Source organism: Loxodonta africana, chromosome 8 (assembly GCF_030014295.1).
Source record: "Loxodonta africana isolate mLoxAfr1 chromosome 8, mLoxAfr1.hap2, whole genome shotgun sequence".
Lineage (NCBI taxonomy): Eukaryota > Metazoa > Chordata > Mammalia > Proboscidea > Elephantidae > Loxodonta > Loxodonta africana.
In genome coordinates this window covers 72,868,448-72,885,185 of record NC_087349.1, presented here as the reverse complement: position 1 = coordinate 72,885,185, position 16,738 = coordinate 72,868,448, and the positions used below count along the sequence as shown (strand labels likewise).

General features: G+C 39.3%; 1 protein-coding gene across 1 annotated transcript; it reads right to left on the bottom strand.

Annotated features, from left to right (window-relative positions):
- Positions 1 to 6,258: 6,258 nt before the first annotated feature.
- On the bottom strand, positions 6,259 to 16,224 carry C8H7orf78 (chromosome 8 C7orf78 homolog). Its single transcript, XM_064290024.1, has 5 exons — positions 15,770 to 16,224; positions 14,347 to 14,427; positions 12,244 to 12,328; positions 9,633 to 9,775; positions 6,259 to 6,818 (listed from the first exon to the last, which is right to left on the bottom strand). The coding sequence occupies exons 1-5, from the start codon at positions 16,196 to 16,198 to the stop codon at positions 6,666 to 6,668; spliced, it is 891 nt and encodes a 296-aa protein (XP_064146094.1). The 5' UTR covers positions 16,199 to 16,224; the 3' UTR covers positions 6,259 to 6,665.
- Between the last annotated feature and the right edge of the window lie 514 nt (positions 16,225 to 16,738).

The window sequence follows — 16,738 nt, the reverse complement described above, 5'->3', positions numbered from 1 at the left end:
CCCTCACCCTCTACTCCATCCAAACTGAGTAAGTAAAATATTAAAACTCTGAAGGTGTTTTGTGAACTAGGAATCATTGTCCTTAGGAAAAAGCACTGTAGAGTGAGTATTCCTTCTGGTTCCTGTGAAAAAGGAAAGAGGGATCATCCCTACAAAGCTGATTGAGGGGGCTCAGGATTACCATTTCTAGAGGTTGGAGGTACCTACAACCAGCTCTGGCTAGATGTTGCTGAGCTACAGAAGATGCAGGGGCCACTTGTGGTGTCCCTCAGTACAAGGTAGTATAGGAGTTCCTGGTGGAAGGTTTCACATATGTCCATGTGAGGTTTAGAGGGTGATCATAGTGACTGGGGTCTTCCTTCTGGGCACTAACACCTTGAAGAAAAAACGCAGGCCAAGAAGCAATAGAACAAGACAGAAAGAAGGTGCAGAAAGAGTACAAAAAAGAGAGCATGTTCCCTTCCCCACTATAGATCCTTGAGCTGCAGGGCAGGGCTTTATTTCATAAGCACATGTGAGCTATTATGGATATTACATGCTTGTGTGTGTTCCAGTTAACATTTTAATTTAGAATGGATGAGACTTTTTCCCTTCAAAATTTAAAGCAATTATAACAAAACTTCCAATTAATTTTTAAAAATTACTAAAGTTTCACATACATACAGAAGAATGCATATGTATTAAATGAATATTTCTATGAAGTATCACAAAATGAATGCGTCTATGTAACCACCACCAAGGTAAGGAAACATCACATTTCCAGGACCCAAACGTTCCACATCATACTCTCTCACTTTCCAAACTGAAGGAAGCCAATCTCCTGATTCTAGCACATGGACAAATTTTTCTGTATATAAATGGAATAATGCAGTACGTATATATATATATATATATATATATATATATATATTTGCATCTGCCATTTTTTTACTCAATATTATGTGTGAGACTCATTCACGTTGTTGATTAGAGCAATACTCTGTTCATATTCATAGTGTTATAGTAATTGGTTGTCTAAATGTATCACACTTTATTTATCCTATCTACTATTTATTGGCATTGGGATTGTTTCTAATTTGGAGGTTATTACTAATATTTCTGCTATGATCATTCCTGTACATATTTTTTTAATGCAGATGTATATATTGGATATATATTTTAGCTAAATATACTTAAGTTCCCTTGTTGGTGCAAACAGTTTGTGCTTGACTACTAATCTAAAGGTTAACAGCTTAAAGCCAACAAGTAGTGCTGTGCAAGAAAGTCCTGGTGATCTGCTTCCATAAAGATTACAGCCAAGAAAAGTCTATGGAGCAATTCTGCTCTGTAACACATAGGATCGCTGTAAACTTGACAACAGCTAACAACCTTAACAACATACTTAAGAAGAGCATTTTGTGTTGTAATGTACATATTGCCAAATGATTTTCCAAAGTAATTGTCCCAGTTTATACTCCATCAAGCTCTAGTTGCTCTACACCTTTACCAATGCTTGATAGTTATCTTTTTCATTTTAGCGATTTAGATATGTGTGTAATAATATCCTATTGTGTGCTGAGTGCATGTCCATGATAAGTTGTGAAGCTGAGCACATTTTCCTGTGTTTGGCTATTTGGATATCCTCTTTCATGAAACTCCTGTTCAGTGCTCTTGACCATTTTTTGCTTGTCTATTTCTTATCTATTTGCAAGAGTTCTTTACATGTTATTAATACAAACACTTTTTGGGTATATGAGTAGCAGATATCTTCTCTGACCTTTGTGGTGCCTTATCATTCTCTTAATGGTGTCTTTTGATCTTTTCATATAGAACATTTAATACTTTTTTTCCTTTATGGATAGTGCTTTTTTTTTTTTTTTTGTCCTCTGTAAGAAATCATTTAATTTTCCAAGTTTGTTTTGTTGTTGTTAGGTGCCAGTGAGTTGGTCCCGACTCGTAACGACCCTATGCACAGCAGGACGAAACACTGCCCATTCCTGAGCCATCCTTACAATCGTTGTTATGCTTGACCTCATTGTTGCAGCTACTGTGTCAATTCCCCTCGTTAAAGGTCTTTCTCTTTTCCGCTGACCCTGTACTCTGCCAAGCATGATGTCCTTCTCCAGGGACTCATCCCTCCTGACAACATGTCCAAAGTATGTAAGACGCAGTCTCGCCATCCTTGCCTCTAAGGAGCATTCTGGCTGCACTTCTTCCAAGACAGATTTGTTCGTTCTTTTGGCAGCCCACGGTATATTCAATATTCTTTGCCAACACCACAATTCAAAGGCGTCAACTCTTCTTCGGTCTTCCTTATACATTGTCCAGCTTTCACATACATGTGTTGAGATTGAAAATACCATGGCTTGGGTCAGGTACACCTTAGTCTTCAAGGTGACATCTTTGTTCTTCTACACTTTAAAGAGGTTCTTTGCAGCAGATTTACCCAATGCAATACGTCTTTTGATTTCTTGACTGCTGCTTCCATGGCTGTTGATTGTGGATCCAAGTAAAATGAAATCCTTGACAACTTCAATCTTTTCTCCATTTATCATGATGTTACAAGTTATTGTTTTCCTTTTCACACTGGATCTACAATCCACATTACTAAAGTTCTTCATGTATGGTGTGAAGTTGGAATCATATATATTTTTTATTCTGGCTTTAACTTTTTCATGGCTGAAAGTGCATTTACATTAAAGAATGATCCTGTTAATACAAGTGAACATGATTAAGAAGCTGTGGGATTTGTCAAAGATGTTTTCAAGCTGAGGGGAGGGAGATCCAACACAGCACATTTGAAAGTCATAGACTGAGAAAAATAAAGTTGTGTTCTTTTTGAAGCTTCACAGGCTTCAATTTAATTATATCAGATAATTTTTTTTTAAATAAGGGGAAAATATGACTTTAGATTAAAATATTTTGATATTGAGAACTCTGTGGGATACTGAGGTAAATTTGCCCTTGAGTCTAATAGAAGAAGCTCCCCAGTAACTGCTGCGAACTTTCAGGTCTGGCTGAGGCTGGAGGCCCTGAATTCATAGCACTATAGTCAGCGGTGCTCTATGATTTTCTGTAATGGCTTTAAGAGACTACTGATGATGGACTGCCATGTCATTTTCTTTGTGGCTAGAGCCTGTTTTTGGCTACAAGACCACTAGTAGCATTAAAACTAGCTATTGCTTTAAGCAGTTCTACTCTGTCCTATAGGGTCGCTATGAGTCAGAACCGACTCTACAGCATGGGTTTTTTTTTCTGGGTATTGCTTTAGGAATCAAGAATTCTACATATGTACGGCAGAATCTTTGTAATTCAAAATAACCGTTTAGTATTTAAAAGAGATTTTGTACTGGAAGAGATTCATACTTGTGCCCATACCAAAGAAAGGTGATCCAATAAAATACAGAAATTATTGAACAATATCATTAATATCACATAGAAGTAAAATTTTACTGAAGATCATTCAAAAGCGGTTGCAGCAGTACATCAACAGGGAGCTGCTGGAAATTCAAGCCAGATGCAGAGAGGATGTGAAATGAGGGATATCACTGTTGATGTCACATGAATCTTCACTGAAAGCGGAGAATAACAGAATGATGTTTACCTGTGTTTTATTGCCTATTCAAAGACATTTGACTGTGTGGATCATAACAAGTTATGGACAACATTGTGAAGAATGGGAATTCCAGAACACATAATCATACTCATGAGGAACCCGTACATAGACCAAGAGGCCGTTATTCAAACAGAACAAGGGGATACTGCATGGTTTAAAGTCAAGAAAGGCGTACACCGGGCTGTATCCTTTCACCATACTTATTCAACCTCTATGTGGAGCAAATAACCCCAGAACTGGACTATATGGAGAAGAATGTAACATCAGGATTGGGGGAAGACTCATTAACAACCTGTGATATGCAGACGACACAACCTTGCTTAATGAAAGTGAAGAGGACTGGAAACACTTACTAATGAAGATCAAAGGCTACAGACTTCAGTATGGATTACAGCTCAAAGTGAAGAAAACAAAAATCCTCACAACTGGATGATAAGCAACATCATGATAAATAGAGAAAAGATTGAGGGTGTCAAGGATTTCATTTTACTTGTATCCATAATCAATGCCCAGGGAAGCAGCAGTCAAGAAATCAAAAGACGCATTGCATTGTGCAAATCCGCTGCAAAAGACCTCTTTAAAGTGTTAAAAAGCAAAGATGTCATTTCGAAGACTAAGGTACAACTGACCCAACCCATGGAGTTTTCAGTTGTCTCATATGTGTGTTAAAGTTAGACGATGAATAAAGAAGACTGAAGAAAATTGATGCCTTTGAATTACAATGTTGGCAAAGAATATTGAATATACATGAACTGTCAGAAGAAGGAAGAAATCTGCCTTGGAAGAATGCTTGTTAGAAGCAAGGACAGTAAGACTTTGTCTCACATGCTTTGTACATGTTATCAGGAGGGACCAGTGTCTGGAGAAGGACATCATGCTTGATAAATAGAGGGTCGGCAAAAAAGAGGAAGACCCTCAATGAGATGGATTGACACAGTGGCTGCAACAGTGGGCTAAGCACAACAACTGTGAGGATGACATAGGACCAGATGGTGTTTCGTTCTGTTGTACATAGGGTCGCTATGAGTTGGAACCAACTCGATGGCACCTAACAACAACAACAAAGGCTTTGTAAGGGTAAGTCTATACTCTAAATCATTGATAGATTGACTGAATACCCACCACTTAAAATATAAATGGTATTGTACCACTCCTCCTAGATAGTCCTCTTGAACTCCTACCCATTTGAAAACAGCTTTCTGGTCACCTACCTACTCTTTCTATATTCATCTGGTCCTCTAAGAGCTACTTTTCTGCTGACTGTCCATTCTCTGCACTCCCTCACATATACAGGTCCATGGGCCAATCTTTGTGAATTCATTCGCTTTCTGCCTGTTTCTCTCTCTTTCTTCATCTTTTAGCCAACCCTTGACATGGTTACTCTCTGCCCACTACATATTCTCTATTTTGTACACAAAAAATGCATAGTTTTTTAATTTTTATTTACTTCTTAAGTGCCATGTGCTATGCTTCAAGTGTTTTACAAAATCTTTCCATTTTTTTAAACAACTTTATGAAGTTGGAACTATTATTATTGTCATTTTACAGATAAGGAAATTGAACCACTGTGAAGTAACTTGTCCATGATGGTGTAAAATGGTAGCTCTATATCATCATAAATGATAATAATAACCAGGAATAATTGAATCACAAAAAAAAAAAAAAATGAGGAACTTTGCCAGCAGTTTATGTGTCATCTGATTTAATGCTCCTAAAACGTGATAAAATAGGCTCAGAAAATTAAGCAAATCATCCAAGATCACACAATTACAGTGGATATGTTGGAATATGAACCCATTTTGACCATATCTAAAACCTAAATTTTATCCGTTCTATTAATCCCCCCTTCTACCCCCCTTCCCATAGATGACATTGACATATGAAAAAGAAGGTAGAGATACTATGAAGCACAGTGTCATTCAGAAACCCCCCTCCGGCCCCACCCTTGTCTGCAATGAGGACAGTACACATTATCTGCATTTTACAGATAAACAACTGAGGAAAAGTGTGGCTAAGTCATCTGCCTAGGATCAAAAAGCAAAGCTGGTGTTCCCAACCAGGCATCTGCCTTCTGGGATGATGCCTTTAGCCGTTATAGTATCTCTTGCTGTCTTAATTTAGGTTTTTACAGAAGCAGACAAGGATCCTAAGGGAATCAGGGGTGATCTCAAAAACAGAGGTGAGAAGATGGGAATGTGAGACAGGAAAAGGAAGATAGCCAACAAAATGCAAGAAACCAGAGGGGGCAATTGGGACTTAATCCCCTTGAGGAACTCTGGGAAACAGTGTGAAATAATTATTTCCATTATTGCTTGAGGGCTACTGCTGAGAAACCTTAATGCCCAGCTTGTCTGTTCGGCTGTGGCAGCTTCAGCCCTCAGATAAAGCTCTCAGCAAGGAGATGCAGCTGCTGGCAGCTGGAAGTTAGGCAGAAATGCTCTGGAATGATAAAGGCTGGTGGGATAACAAGCAGGAGCCAACAGTGTCTGCTAAACCTAGTATTTTGACATATTCACTGGTAGTTTTTCAGAATTCCATTGACACCTAGGAAAAATAACAATTATCTGAGCAATAGACTGAATTCTTTAGGGCTCCATTTGAAATGGTTTGAGCACCATCCAAATACTTCATTTACAGCTCCTGTGACAGTAGTGGAGCTTTGGTGGTGCAGTGGTTAAGAACTCAGCTGCTAATCAGAAGGTTGGCAGTTCAAATCCACCAGCTTCTCCTTGGAAACCCTATGGGGTGATTCTACTCGGTCCTATAGGGTCGCTATGAATCGGAAGGAACTCGACAGCAACAGGTTTGTTTTGTTTTATGATAGGCAAGGAGACCCTGGGTGGAACAAACGGTTAATGTGCTTGGCTGCTAACTAAAAGGTTCCAGGTTCAAGTCCCCCCAGAGGCATCTTGGAAGAAAAACTAAGCGACCTACTTCCAAGGAATCAGCCATTGAAAACCTTATGGAGCATAGTTGTAACCTGACACACATGGGATCTCCATGAGTTGGAACTGACTCCATGGCAACTGATTGTGACCGTGGAACTTCTATAGGGTAAAGCACACATGATTTACAAAAGTAATTGAGTAATAATTCTAAAGAAATAATATGAGTGTTCAACAAATTCGAAGTTTTTTGCCCACCTGTTCTTGTGTGTCTTGGTAAACTTTTCTTCCACACGATCCATAAATGCACCGTATGCATCATGCTGCCTTTGATATCTCTTAAGGAAGATGGTGCAAAGGAAGTTAGTAAAAGCAAACACATTGATTTCAATTTTTCTTTTTGTCTTTTTTAGGACCGAAGGGGCAGTTTTACTGAGGAATAATACAGCTCAAGCTGCGCAGCACTAAGTAAAAATGCAAAGCACTCCACCGTTCAAGCAGAGAGAGGGGTCTATATACATAGAAAAAAAAGGAAAGCTAGGGACTGAATGATTTATGAGCTTAGCTTTAGCTTGAAGTCCTTTGAAATATAAAGGTCGGCTCCTTAGCCCTCAGTTACCACCTAGGTGAATGGTGCCATTTACCAAGTCCTTTGCCCATTTTTTAATTGAGTTGTTTAGATAATTTTTGAGTTCTACAATTTCTGGTCTGTAACTGCTTATTCTTAAAATATTCATCCTAATAATTATAGATCAACAATGCCAAAGTATTTGAGTGTGTTTGGGGGAATATTGGGAGTGGTTTTGTTTTTGCGAGTACTGAATAGAGAGAATGGTCCTGAGCAAGCATAAACAGGGAAGGCTGGGAATTAGAAGATGGCTCTGAACATGCTTTGGTGTTGGAATTTTAGAGCTTCTCAGTTCCATGTTCCACAGAATTCTTTCTCTGAAATAAAATACAAAAGCCACACCTGATCGCCTTAAAGGATGCCTGTATTTAAATAGAGTAATAGGTTGAGGGTTTTTCGTTTGTGTGTGTGTGTGTGTGTGCATTAGGTGAAAGCTTACAGAGCAAATTCATTTCCCATTCGATAATTTGTGCATAAAGTGTTCACTGACATTTCCCACAATGTGCCAGCACTCCCCTCATTTCTCTCCTAGGTTCCTCGTTTCCTTTCATCCTGAATTGCTACCCCTTCCTGTCCTCTCACCTTTGCTTTTGGGCAAATGTTGCCCTTTTGATCTCGTATATTTGATTGTTCCTAGGATCATTTTCCTCTCGGGTGTTATCATTTGTTTTATGAGCCTATCTATGGTTTGGCTGAAGGACTGTTGTTGTTAGGTGCCATCCAGTCAGCTCCCACTCATAGCGGCCCTATGTACAACAGAAAGAAACTCTGCCTAGTACTGTACCATCCTCACAGTCGTTGTTATGCTTGAACCTATTGTTGCAGCCACTGTGTCAATCCATCTCATTGAGGGTCTTCTTTTTCGCTGACCCTCTACTTTACCAAGCATGATGTCCTTCTCCAGGGACTGATGTCTCCTGATAACATGGCCAAAGTATGTGAGATGTAGTCTCCCTACCTTGTTTCTAAGGAGCATTCTGGTTGTGCTTCTTCCAATTGTTCATTCTTTTGGCAGTCCACAGTATATTCAATATTCTTTGCCAACACCACAATTCAAAGTTGTCAATTCTTCATCGGTCTTCATTATTCATCATCCAGCTTTTGCATGCATATAAGACTATTGAAAACACCATGGCCTGGATCAGGTGCACCTTAGTCTTCATGGTGACATTTTTGCTTTTCAACACTTTAAAGGAGTCTTTTGCAGCAGATTTGCCCAATGAAATACGTCTTTTGATTTCTTGACTGGTGCTTCCATGGGTGTTGATTATGGATGCAAGAAAAATGGAATCCTTGACACCTTCAATCTTCTCTCCATTTATCATCATGTTGCTTGTTGGTCCAGTTGTGAGGTTTTTTGCTTTCTTTATGTTAAGGTGTAATCCATACCGAAGGGTGGTCTTTGGGAATGGCTTCCATTTCCATTCAGAAGGGTGTCTTAGAGTCACAGTCTCAGGAGTTCCTCTAGTCTCAGACTTGTAAGTCTGGTCTTTTTTGTGAATTAGATTTTTTGTTCTACATTTTTTCTCCTACTCTGTTCAGGACCCTTTGTTGTGATCCTAGTCAGAGCAGTCAGTAGTCATAGCCAGGCACCGCTTAGTTCTTCTGGTCTCAGGATCGTGTAGGCTGTAGTTCATGTGGTCCTTTAGTTCTTTGGGCTAATTGCTCCTTTGAGTCTTTGGTTTTCTTCATTCTCCTTTGCTACAGATGGTAAGAGACCAATAATTGTATCTTTAGGTGGCCACTGGCAAGCTTTTAGGGCCCCAGACACTACTTACCAAAATAGGATGAAGAACTTCGTCTTTATGGACTATGTTGTGCCAATTGACATAGATGTACCCCAAGTCTATAGTCTGGTTTTGTTTGCTTGTTTTAACTGTTATTTAATGGTATTTGCTATGAAAGCTTGATCAGTATGCTCCATCCATAACTTGTTCTGCTTAGAAATATAGGGCTTACCAAGCAGCTTTATTTGCCCAGGGTAGAATTTGAACCATGGTAAATTTTCCTACCATCTTTTCATGATTGCTTCACAGAGAATTCTTGTTAGACCTTCTTAAGAATATGGACTGCTCCTTGTGAGGTGACAGGAAATTTGGGAAAATGCCTCAGGATATTCTGACCTCAACTCCACCATACCAACTATCTTTGTAATAAGAAAAGAACATTCAAAATCCTAGATAATTGACTATTCGCATTTCAAGAAAAAGCAGAGGTCTGCACGATTTACTTTAGAAGACAGAGATATCTTTCACTATGTACACTCCAACAAATTAAAAACTCCCGCACTAAAGCAGGAACCCTGATGGCACAGTGGTTAAGAGCGTAGCTGCTAATTAAAGGGTCAGGAGCTCAAATCCATCAGCCGCTTCTTGGAAACCCTATGAGGCAGCTCTACTCTGTCCTATGGCAGGTTGCTATGGGTCAGAATTGGCTCAACAGCAACGAGTTTATGGGCACCAAAGCAGTTGTTATCATTATGCTGAAGACATTTCCCAGCAGCTGTAGAGAAAGTCAAACTCACCGTGTAGGAAGCAGATTTAGTGGGCCATGGGTCTTTTGGTAAAATTAGTTTTGAATCCCAGGTGCATTCACGAGGCTTATAGGTAATAAATCTTTCTGTACTGTTCTTCTGTTGATTGTCTTTCAGCAACTGGCATCCATGCACTAGAGATACAAAGACAAATGAGGAACTTGGCAATTACAGGTGTCTTTGTTCATGAAGTCTCTCAAAATATGATGTCATTTGTGAGACAGCAGCACCTGTGGTGGTAAATTCTGGTCCATTTATAAATGCAAATCTAAATAAAACTTGGCTTATGATTTCTATCATTTCTGCTGGAATTAATGTTCTTTTGCTTCAAACTTCAATTCAAATTCCATCTCCCTTAAATCTCTCCAGAAGCCATTTTTATAAAATTTCTCTTTCCAAGTAGTACTTTACAACTTGTATGGTATATTTTGTATGCTGCTTTACATCTTACTTAGAAATTTCTTGAGGTCATAGACTGTGTTTTATAAAGTATCTTTGGCATTTTCTTCCATAGTGGGTTACACATACAGCATGCAAGGAAAGTTGAAGGGTTCCATTTTAATTACACACATAGACAATCATTTTATAATTATAATCCACACAAAAATATATACATGGTTGTAAATATTATCTTAATTTTCTAATTATAAAATAACGATTCTAATTTTGAACAAAAGAGAATAATATTCAACCATTATCCCACTAGCCCATGGACAATCCCTGTTAACATCTTTTTGTTTTGTTCATAATTGATATGTAATTACACAATGTTAATATAGCATGTAAGTGTTGTTCACCCTTGTCCAGATAAAATATGCTGGATAATAGAAATTAACTCTGAAGAAATACTATACAAATGGTACCATAATACTAATAACAGATTATACATAGATAGATGATAAAACCTGTTGCCGTCCAGTAGATTCTGACTCATAGTGGCCCTACAGGGCAGAGTAGAACTGCCCCATAAAGTTTCCAAGAAGTGCCTAGTGGAATCAAACTGCCAGCCTTTTGGTTAGCGGCCGTAGCTATTAACCACTACACCACCAGGGTTTCCAGATAGATGCTAGGTAGATAGACAAATGATAGGCAGGCAGGCAGATGATTGATAGGCAGGCAGGCAGATGATTTACAGGCAGGCAGGCAGATGATTGATAGGCAGGCAGGCAGATGATAGGCAGGCAGGCAGGCAGGCAGGCAGGCAGATGATAGGCAGGCGGGCCAGCAGGCAGGCAGATGATAGGCAGGCAGGCAGATGATTGACAGGCAGGCAGGCAGGCAGGCAGATGATAGGCAGGCAGGCAGGTAGGCAGGCAGATGATAGGCAGGCAGGCAGACAGATGATAGGCAGGCAGGCAGGCAGGCAGATGATAGGCAGACAGGCAGGCAGGCAGGCAGACAGATGATAGGCAGGCAGATGATAGGCAGGCAGGCAGATGATAGGCAGGCAGGCAGGCAGACTGCATGTTCCACAAATACATGCTTTGCATATATTATTAACAAGTGCTTTACACAGCTGCTAACCAAAAGGCCGCCAGTTCAAATGAACAGAAGAGTAAGACAGTACACACTACTGGGGAAGCCAGCACAACCTGTAAGAGGCAAGCTCATAGTAGCTCCATAAAAGACACAACCAAACACCCTGAGGGACTGAATTGCTGGGCTGAGGGCTGTGGGGACCATGGTCTCGGGGAATATCTAGCTCATTTAGCATAACAGGTGGTGCAGTGGTTAAGAGCTACGGCTGCTAACCAAAAGGTTGGCAGTTCAAATCTACCAGGTGCTCCTTGGAAACTCTACAGGGCAGTTCTACTCTGTCCTATAGGGTCACTATGAATCAGAATCGACTTGACAGCAACAGGTATTTAGGGATTAGGTAGTTTATAAATAAAATATTCTACAATCTATTTTGCTGAGTAGCATCTGGGGTCTTAAAAGTGTGTGAGCAGGCATCTAGGATACTTCACTGGTCTCACCTCTTTGGGAACAAGGAAGAATAAAGAAAACTAAAGATACAAGGGAAAGATTAGTCCAAAGGACTAGTGGACCGCATCTACCACGGCCCCCACCAGACTGAGTCCAGTACAACTAGATGGTGCCTGGCTACCACCACTGATTGCTCTAACAGGGATCACAATAAAGGATCCTGGACAGAGCTGGACAAAAATGTACAACAAAATTCTAATTCAAAAAGAAAGACCGGCTTGCTGGCCTGACAGAGACTGGAGAAACTCAGAGAGTATGGCCCCGGACACCCTTGCAGCTCAGTAATGAGGTCGCTCCTGAGGTTCGCACTTCAGCCAAAGGCCTATAGAACAAAACAAGACTAAAGGGGCGCACCAGCCCTGGGGCAGGGACTGGAAGGCAGGAGGCAACAAGAAAGCTGGTAATAGGGAACCCGGGGTTGAGAAGGGAGACTGTTGACATGTCATGGGGTTGTTCACCAATGTCATACAACAATGTGTGTACTAACTGATGAGAAACTAGTTTGTTCTGTAAACCTTCATCTAAAGTACAATTAAAAATATATATATATACACATACATATATAATGCATAAAGTTTATCTCTACAATACTGGCAAAATTTTGATAATAACTTACCTGTACTTAAGTGTCTTGACTTAAGTTTTAAGTCAAAGGGGTCTCTTTCATAAGTTGTCACAAAGTTTGGTAAATGAGCTCGATACTAGATACGTAAAGAGAAAATTGCACTGTTAAAAATAAATACTATTTCTTAGTGCTAACATTGTAGTTGGAATTTTCCCATTATTAAATATTTTATTGGCAAAATGCATCTTTGAAAATCTGGTAGCATTTAAAGCTTGTATGTAAAAATTTAAAAGAATAATCTAAGATTCAAGATACTACATAAACAGTTCATTTTATTGTATACCATCATCATATGATAGTTGCCATCAAGGAGATTCCAACTCATGATGATGACCCCAGGTGTTGCAGAGTAGAACTGTGCTCCACAGGGTTTTCAAGATTGTGTCCTTTTGGGGGCAGATCTCCAGACCTTTCTTGTAAGCTACCTGTGAGTGGATTTGAACCACCAACTTTTAGTTTGTAGTTGAGTGCTTACTATTTTATGGTAAAGAGCATTCCAATTACCCTTGAGCGAATAGATGGGAAATAGTATTTTAAACAGGATAAAACTAATATTTTAAAAAGTTGGGGATTTTAATCTTAAATTCATATAAAAACAAAACAAAACCAGTTGCTGTTGAGTCAATTTCAACTCTTGAAGACCCTTTGTGTTACAGTGTAGAGCTGAGTAGATGGCCAGACCTTTCTTCCAAGGTGCCTCTGGGTAGGTTTGAACCGCCAACCTTTTGGTTATGAGTCAAACACCTAGCCATTTGTGCCACCCAGGAACTTCTTAAAGGCACGTAGTTACTGTAATATTTCTGGAGCTGATCTTATTTCAAGGACACAGCAAAAATATTGAACGAAGCTAAAATAATTTACCAAGCCTGAAGTAGAGTAACTATTGCTTATTTTCAGCAAACTGTTTGTATTATTTTTAATTGTTTAATAAGCCAATTTGAATTGAAAGAGCTGGTATATTTTAGAAACTGATGAAATAAAACAACATTCTCTATTCAAAAGCTGAATCAATGTGGGCATCAGAACAGTGAACTTGAGACGGGGCAAGCAGAATATAGACAGGGTTCTCTTCTTAATGAATGATTCTAGGTTCTGTCACAAATAGGAAAGTATTAAAAGTCTCAAAGAAGGAAACTCTCTAATACGAGATTTTTCAGTTTAATAAGACGTGAGGCCAAGTTAGTTCAAAATCTTTCACTTGAGGTTCAGTTTGTGACAATACTGACACCTGGTGGTTACACGATTTATATGGTTGCTGGCTCAACTGCTAACCAAAATGGTTGGCAATTTGAATCCACCAGCCACTCCTTGGAAACCCTAGGGGGCAGTTCTACTCTGTCCTATAGAGTGGCCATAAGTTAGAATCAACTGGACCAGCAACAAGTTTTGGGTTTTGCCTCCAACTCAGTCTCATACGTAAAAACAAATTTTTGTTGTTGTTGAGCGCCATCGAGAAAATTCCAATTCATAGTGACACCATGTGACAGAGTAAAACTGCCCCTTAGGGTTGTAAAGACTTGGCTGTAGTCTTTATGGAAGCAGATCACCAGGTCTTTCTCTCACGGAGCTGCTGGTGGGTTTGAACCACCAACCTTTCAGTTAGCAGCTGAGCACTTAACCATTGCACCACTAGCACTCCTTAGAAACAAATTAATTCAGCTAAAATAAAAATGTTTTCTATTCCTTGAAAGTCTATTGATCTAATTCTTGTAATCCTAACTATAGTGAAATATTAAAATAAACCAATGACATTTGATATTTAATTGACCTCCCCTTATCCCTAAATGATAACGTATCTCAATGATAACGTATCTCACTAGGAGTAGAATTAAGTATTTAGATGTTCTGTACAAGTAAAGAAATTTATGGCCCATGGCTTCCTGGATTGCCCAGCTATCATGCCAATGTCATTGCTGTTGTTAGGTGCCTGGGAGTGAGTTCTGACTCATTGAGATCCTATGAACAACAAAATGAAATACTGCCTAGTCCTCCGCCATCCTCACAATCATCACTATGTTTGAGCCCACTGTTGTGGACACTGTGTCAATCCATCTTATCTAGAGTATTCCTCTTTTTACTGACCCTCTCCCTTACCAGGCATGATGTTCTTCTCCAGGGTCTGGTCCCTCCTGATAACATGTCCAAAGTACGTGAGATGAAGTCTGCAATCCTCACCTTCAAAGGAACACTCTGGTTGTACTTCTTCCAAGACAGCTCGTCAAAACTAACATTCATTGCATACCTCTATATTCCAGATCTTATTATAAGAACTTTGCATATAATATCTCCTTATTTAAAATAACCATATGAAACAGGTAGCATTATTATCCCATGTTACGATGAAGTAAAGAAGCTCAGTAACTTGTTCCGAATTATTAGAAAGTAGAAGAGTTGCAATAATCTGATTCCAGAGGCTTTGCTCTTAACTGCTATCCTGTTTTTCCCCACAGGGATAACTTTTTTTTTTCCCCTGCCTTTTAAAAAAATATACTATCAGTCCAGAGCCCTGGTGGTGTAATGGTCAAATACTCAGCCTCTAACTCAAAGGTTGGCAGTTCAAACCCACCAGCCGCTCTGTAAGAGAAAAGACCTGGAGATCTGCTCCTGTAAAGATTACAGCCTAGGAAACTATATGCAACAGTTCTACTCTGTCCTATAGGGTTGCTGTAAGTTGGAATGGGCTTGATGGCACACGACAACACTACTGGTCCTATTGTTCCTCTCTTTGCCTCACAAGAGTCATATTTTTATGCTAAATTATAGACCTAAGCATAAACTATCTTCACTTTCTAGTTGAATTATATTTTGACCTCATATTTGGCTTTAAGTATATATTCCCTGTCTCCCTTTCAAACTGATAAATCTGACTGGTCCATATATTTTCAAAATCATTGATCATCAGAAAGGCTAATTAAATTTATACAATGCCCCTCTGGCAATTTTCATTCATTCATCCATTTGTTCTGTTAATTGATTCCATTACTGCTGTATTGTAAACCCCTGGCACCTAAGGTCTGTTCTCCAGTCAAATCTAAATACTCATAGTTCTCCTCAAACTTAAGAAGGCCCATCCCAGAGTTGGCCACCATACCTGGCAGATAAACATTGACTAGGACCTTGTCTTTCTCCACCAACATTTATTGCACAGTCTAAATTGTACTGTTGCATGAGAAATAAAAATGCAGCATTATACACATTGTGTTTCACCTGCCACTTACTATTTTTTTTTTTTTTTTTTGCTCAGGTAATAACCAAAAAAAAAAAAAAAATCATTGCCGTGGAGTCGATTCCAACTCATAGCGACCCTATAGGACAGAGAAGAACTGCTCCATAGGGTTTCCAAGGAGCAGCTATTGGATTCGAACTGCCGACATTTTGGTTAGCAGCCATAGCTCTTAACCACTGTGCCACCAGGGCTCCCTCATCTATAGTTGTCATAATTAAGAAATGCTTAAAAAATAATATATATCTCCCCTTAACCCTTTTAAGTTATTTAGATTCAAATACTCTTTGGTACCTGTCTAAAGTCATGTGGTTTGGGATTGAGGTATACACCACTTGGATATTTTCCACTCTTCACAAACATTATTTTCGCTTTGTGTGAATCCAGATGTGCAAATGTAGTTATAAACTGAGGCGATGTGGACTTCTTGGGATCATTCCTTATGCTGGGCAGGTGAAGAGTTGTTTCTGGAAAATTGCTTCTTGTTTTTCTTCTTTCTTTCTTAAGATTCTTGGATGTTTTCCCTGGAGATCTCAAGGACGTATAGAGTTTATAACTAAAATCAGGAGGCTTTACTTCCCAAATGTTAACTTCATGGTCAGATTGTTGAGATTGGATGACTTTTTCTTTCCATTTGGAGTTGAGACCTTGTTGTGCGGAATATTGAAGACTCTTTGGAAAGATACAGCTGCATGGCCTGCCTTTCTGAGACTCGAGATCCATTATGTGGAGGGATATTTCACATGTAAGAATCTGCAATGGACATGAAAATTGGTGAAATATGTCACGATAGCAATACTGTATTGAACATTTTCTCACCAGGAGAGGGTAATATCTGAAGGGCTTATGAAGGAGAATAAAGCTCAGAAGTGACAGGGGATGTGTGGGGATAGGAAGGAAAGACAGTCATTGCTGCTGCAAATATTTATTGAACACCTTTGCCATGTCAGTCACTGTGCTAGGTCTAGGCTGGAGGTTAAGACACAATTAATTTAAAATCCTTGTCCTTGAATAGCTGAGAAGCTACTTGGGAGACACGAAAACAAAGCAAAATCTATGTAATGCGATAGGTGTTACAATAATGTTAGGAGAAACAAAGAGAGTGACCTGCTAGCTCATCAGGGAAATAAAGGCAGCATCCAAAGAAACATCATTTGGACTGATTTTGAAGAATAAGTAAAAATATTCTAGGCAGTGAAGGAATGAAATGATACAACAAGGCATAGGAAGTGTGTGGAATTTGACATAGGTGATTTCTGGAAT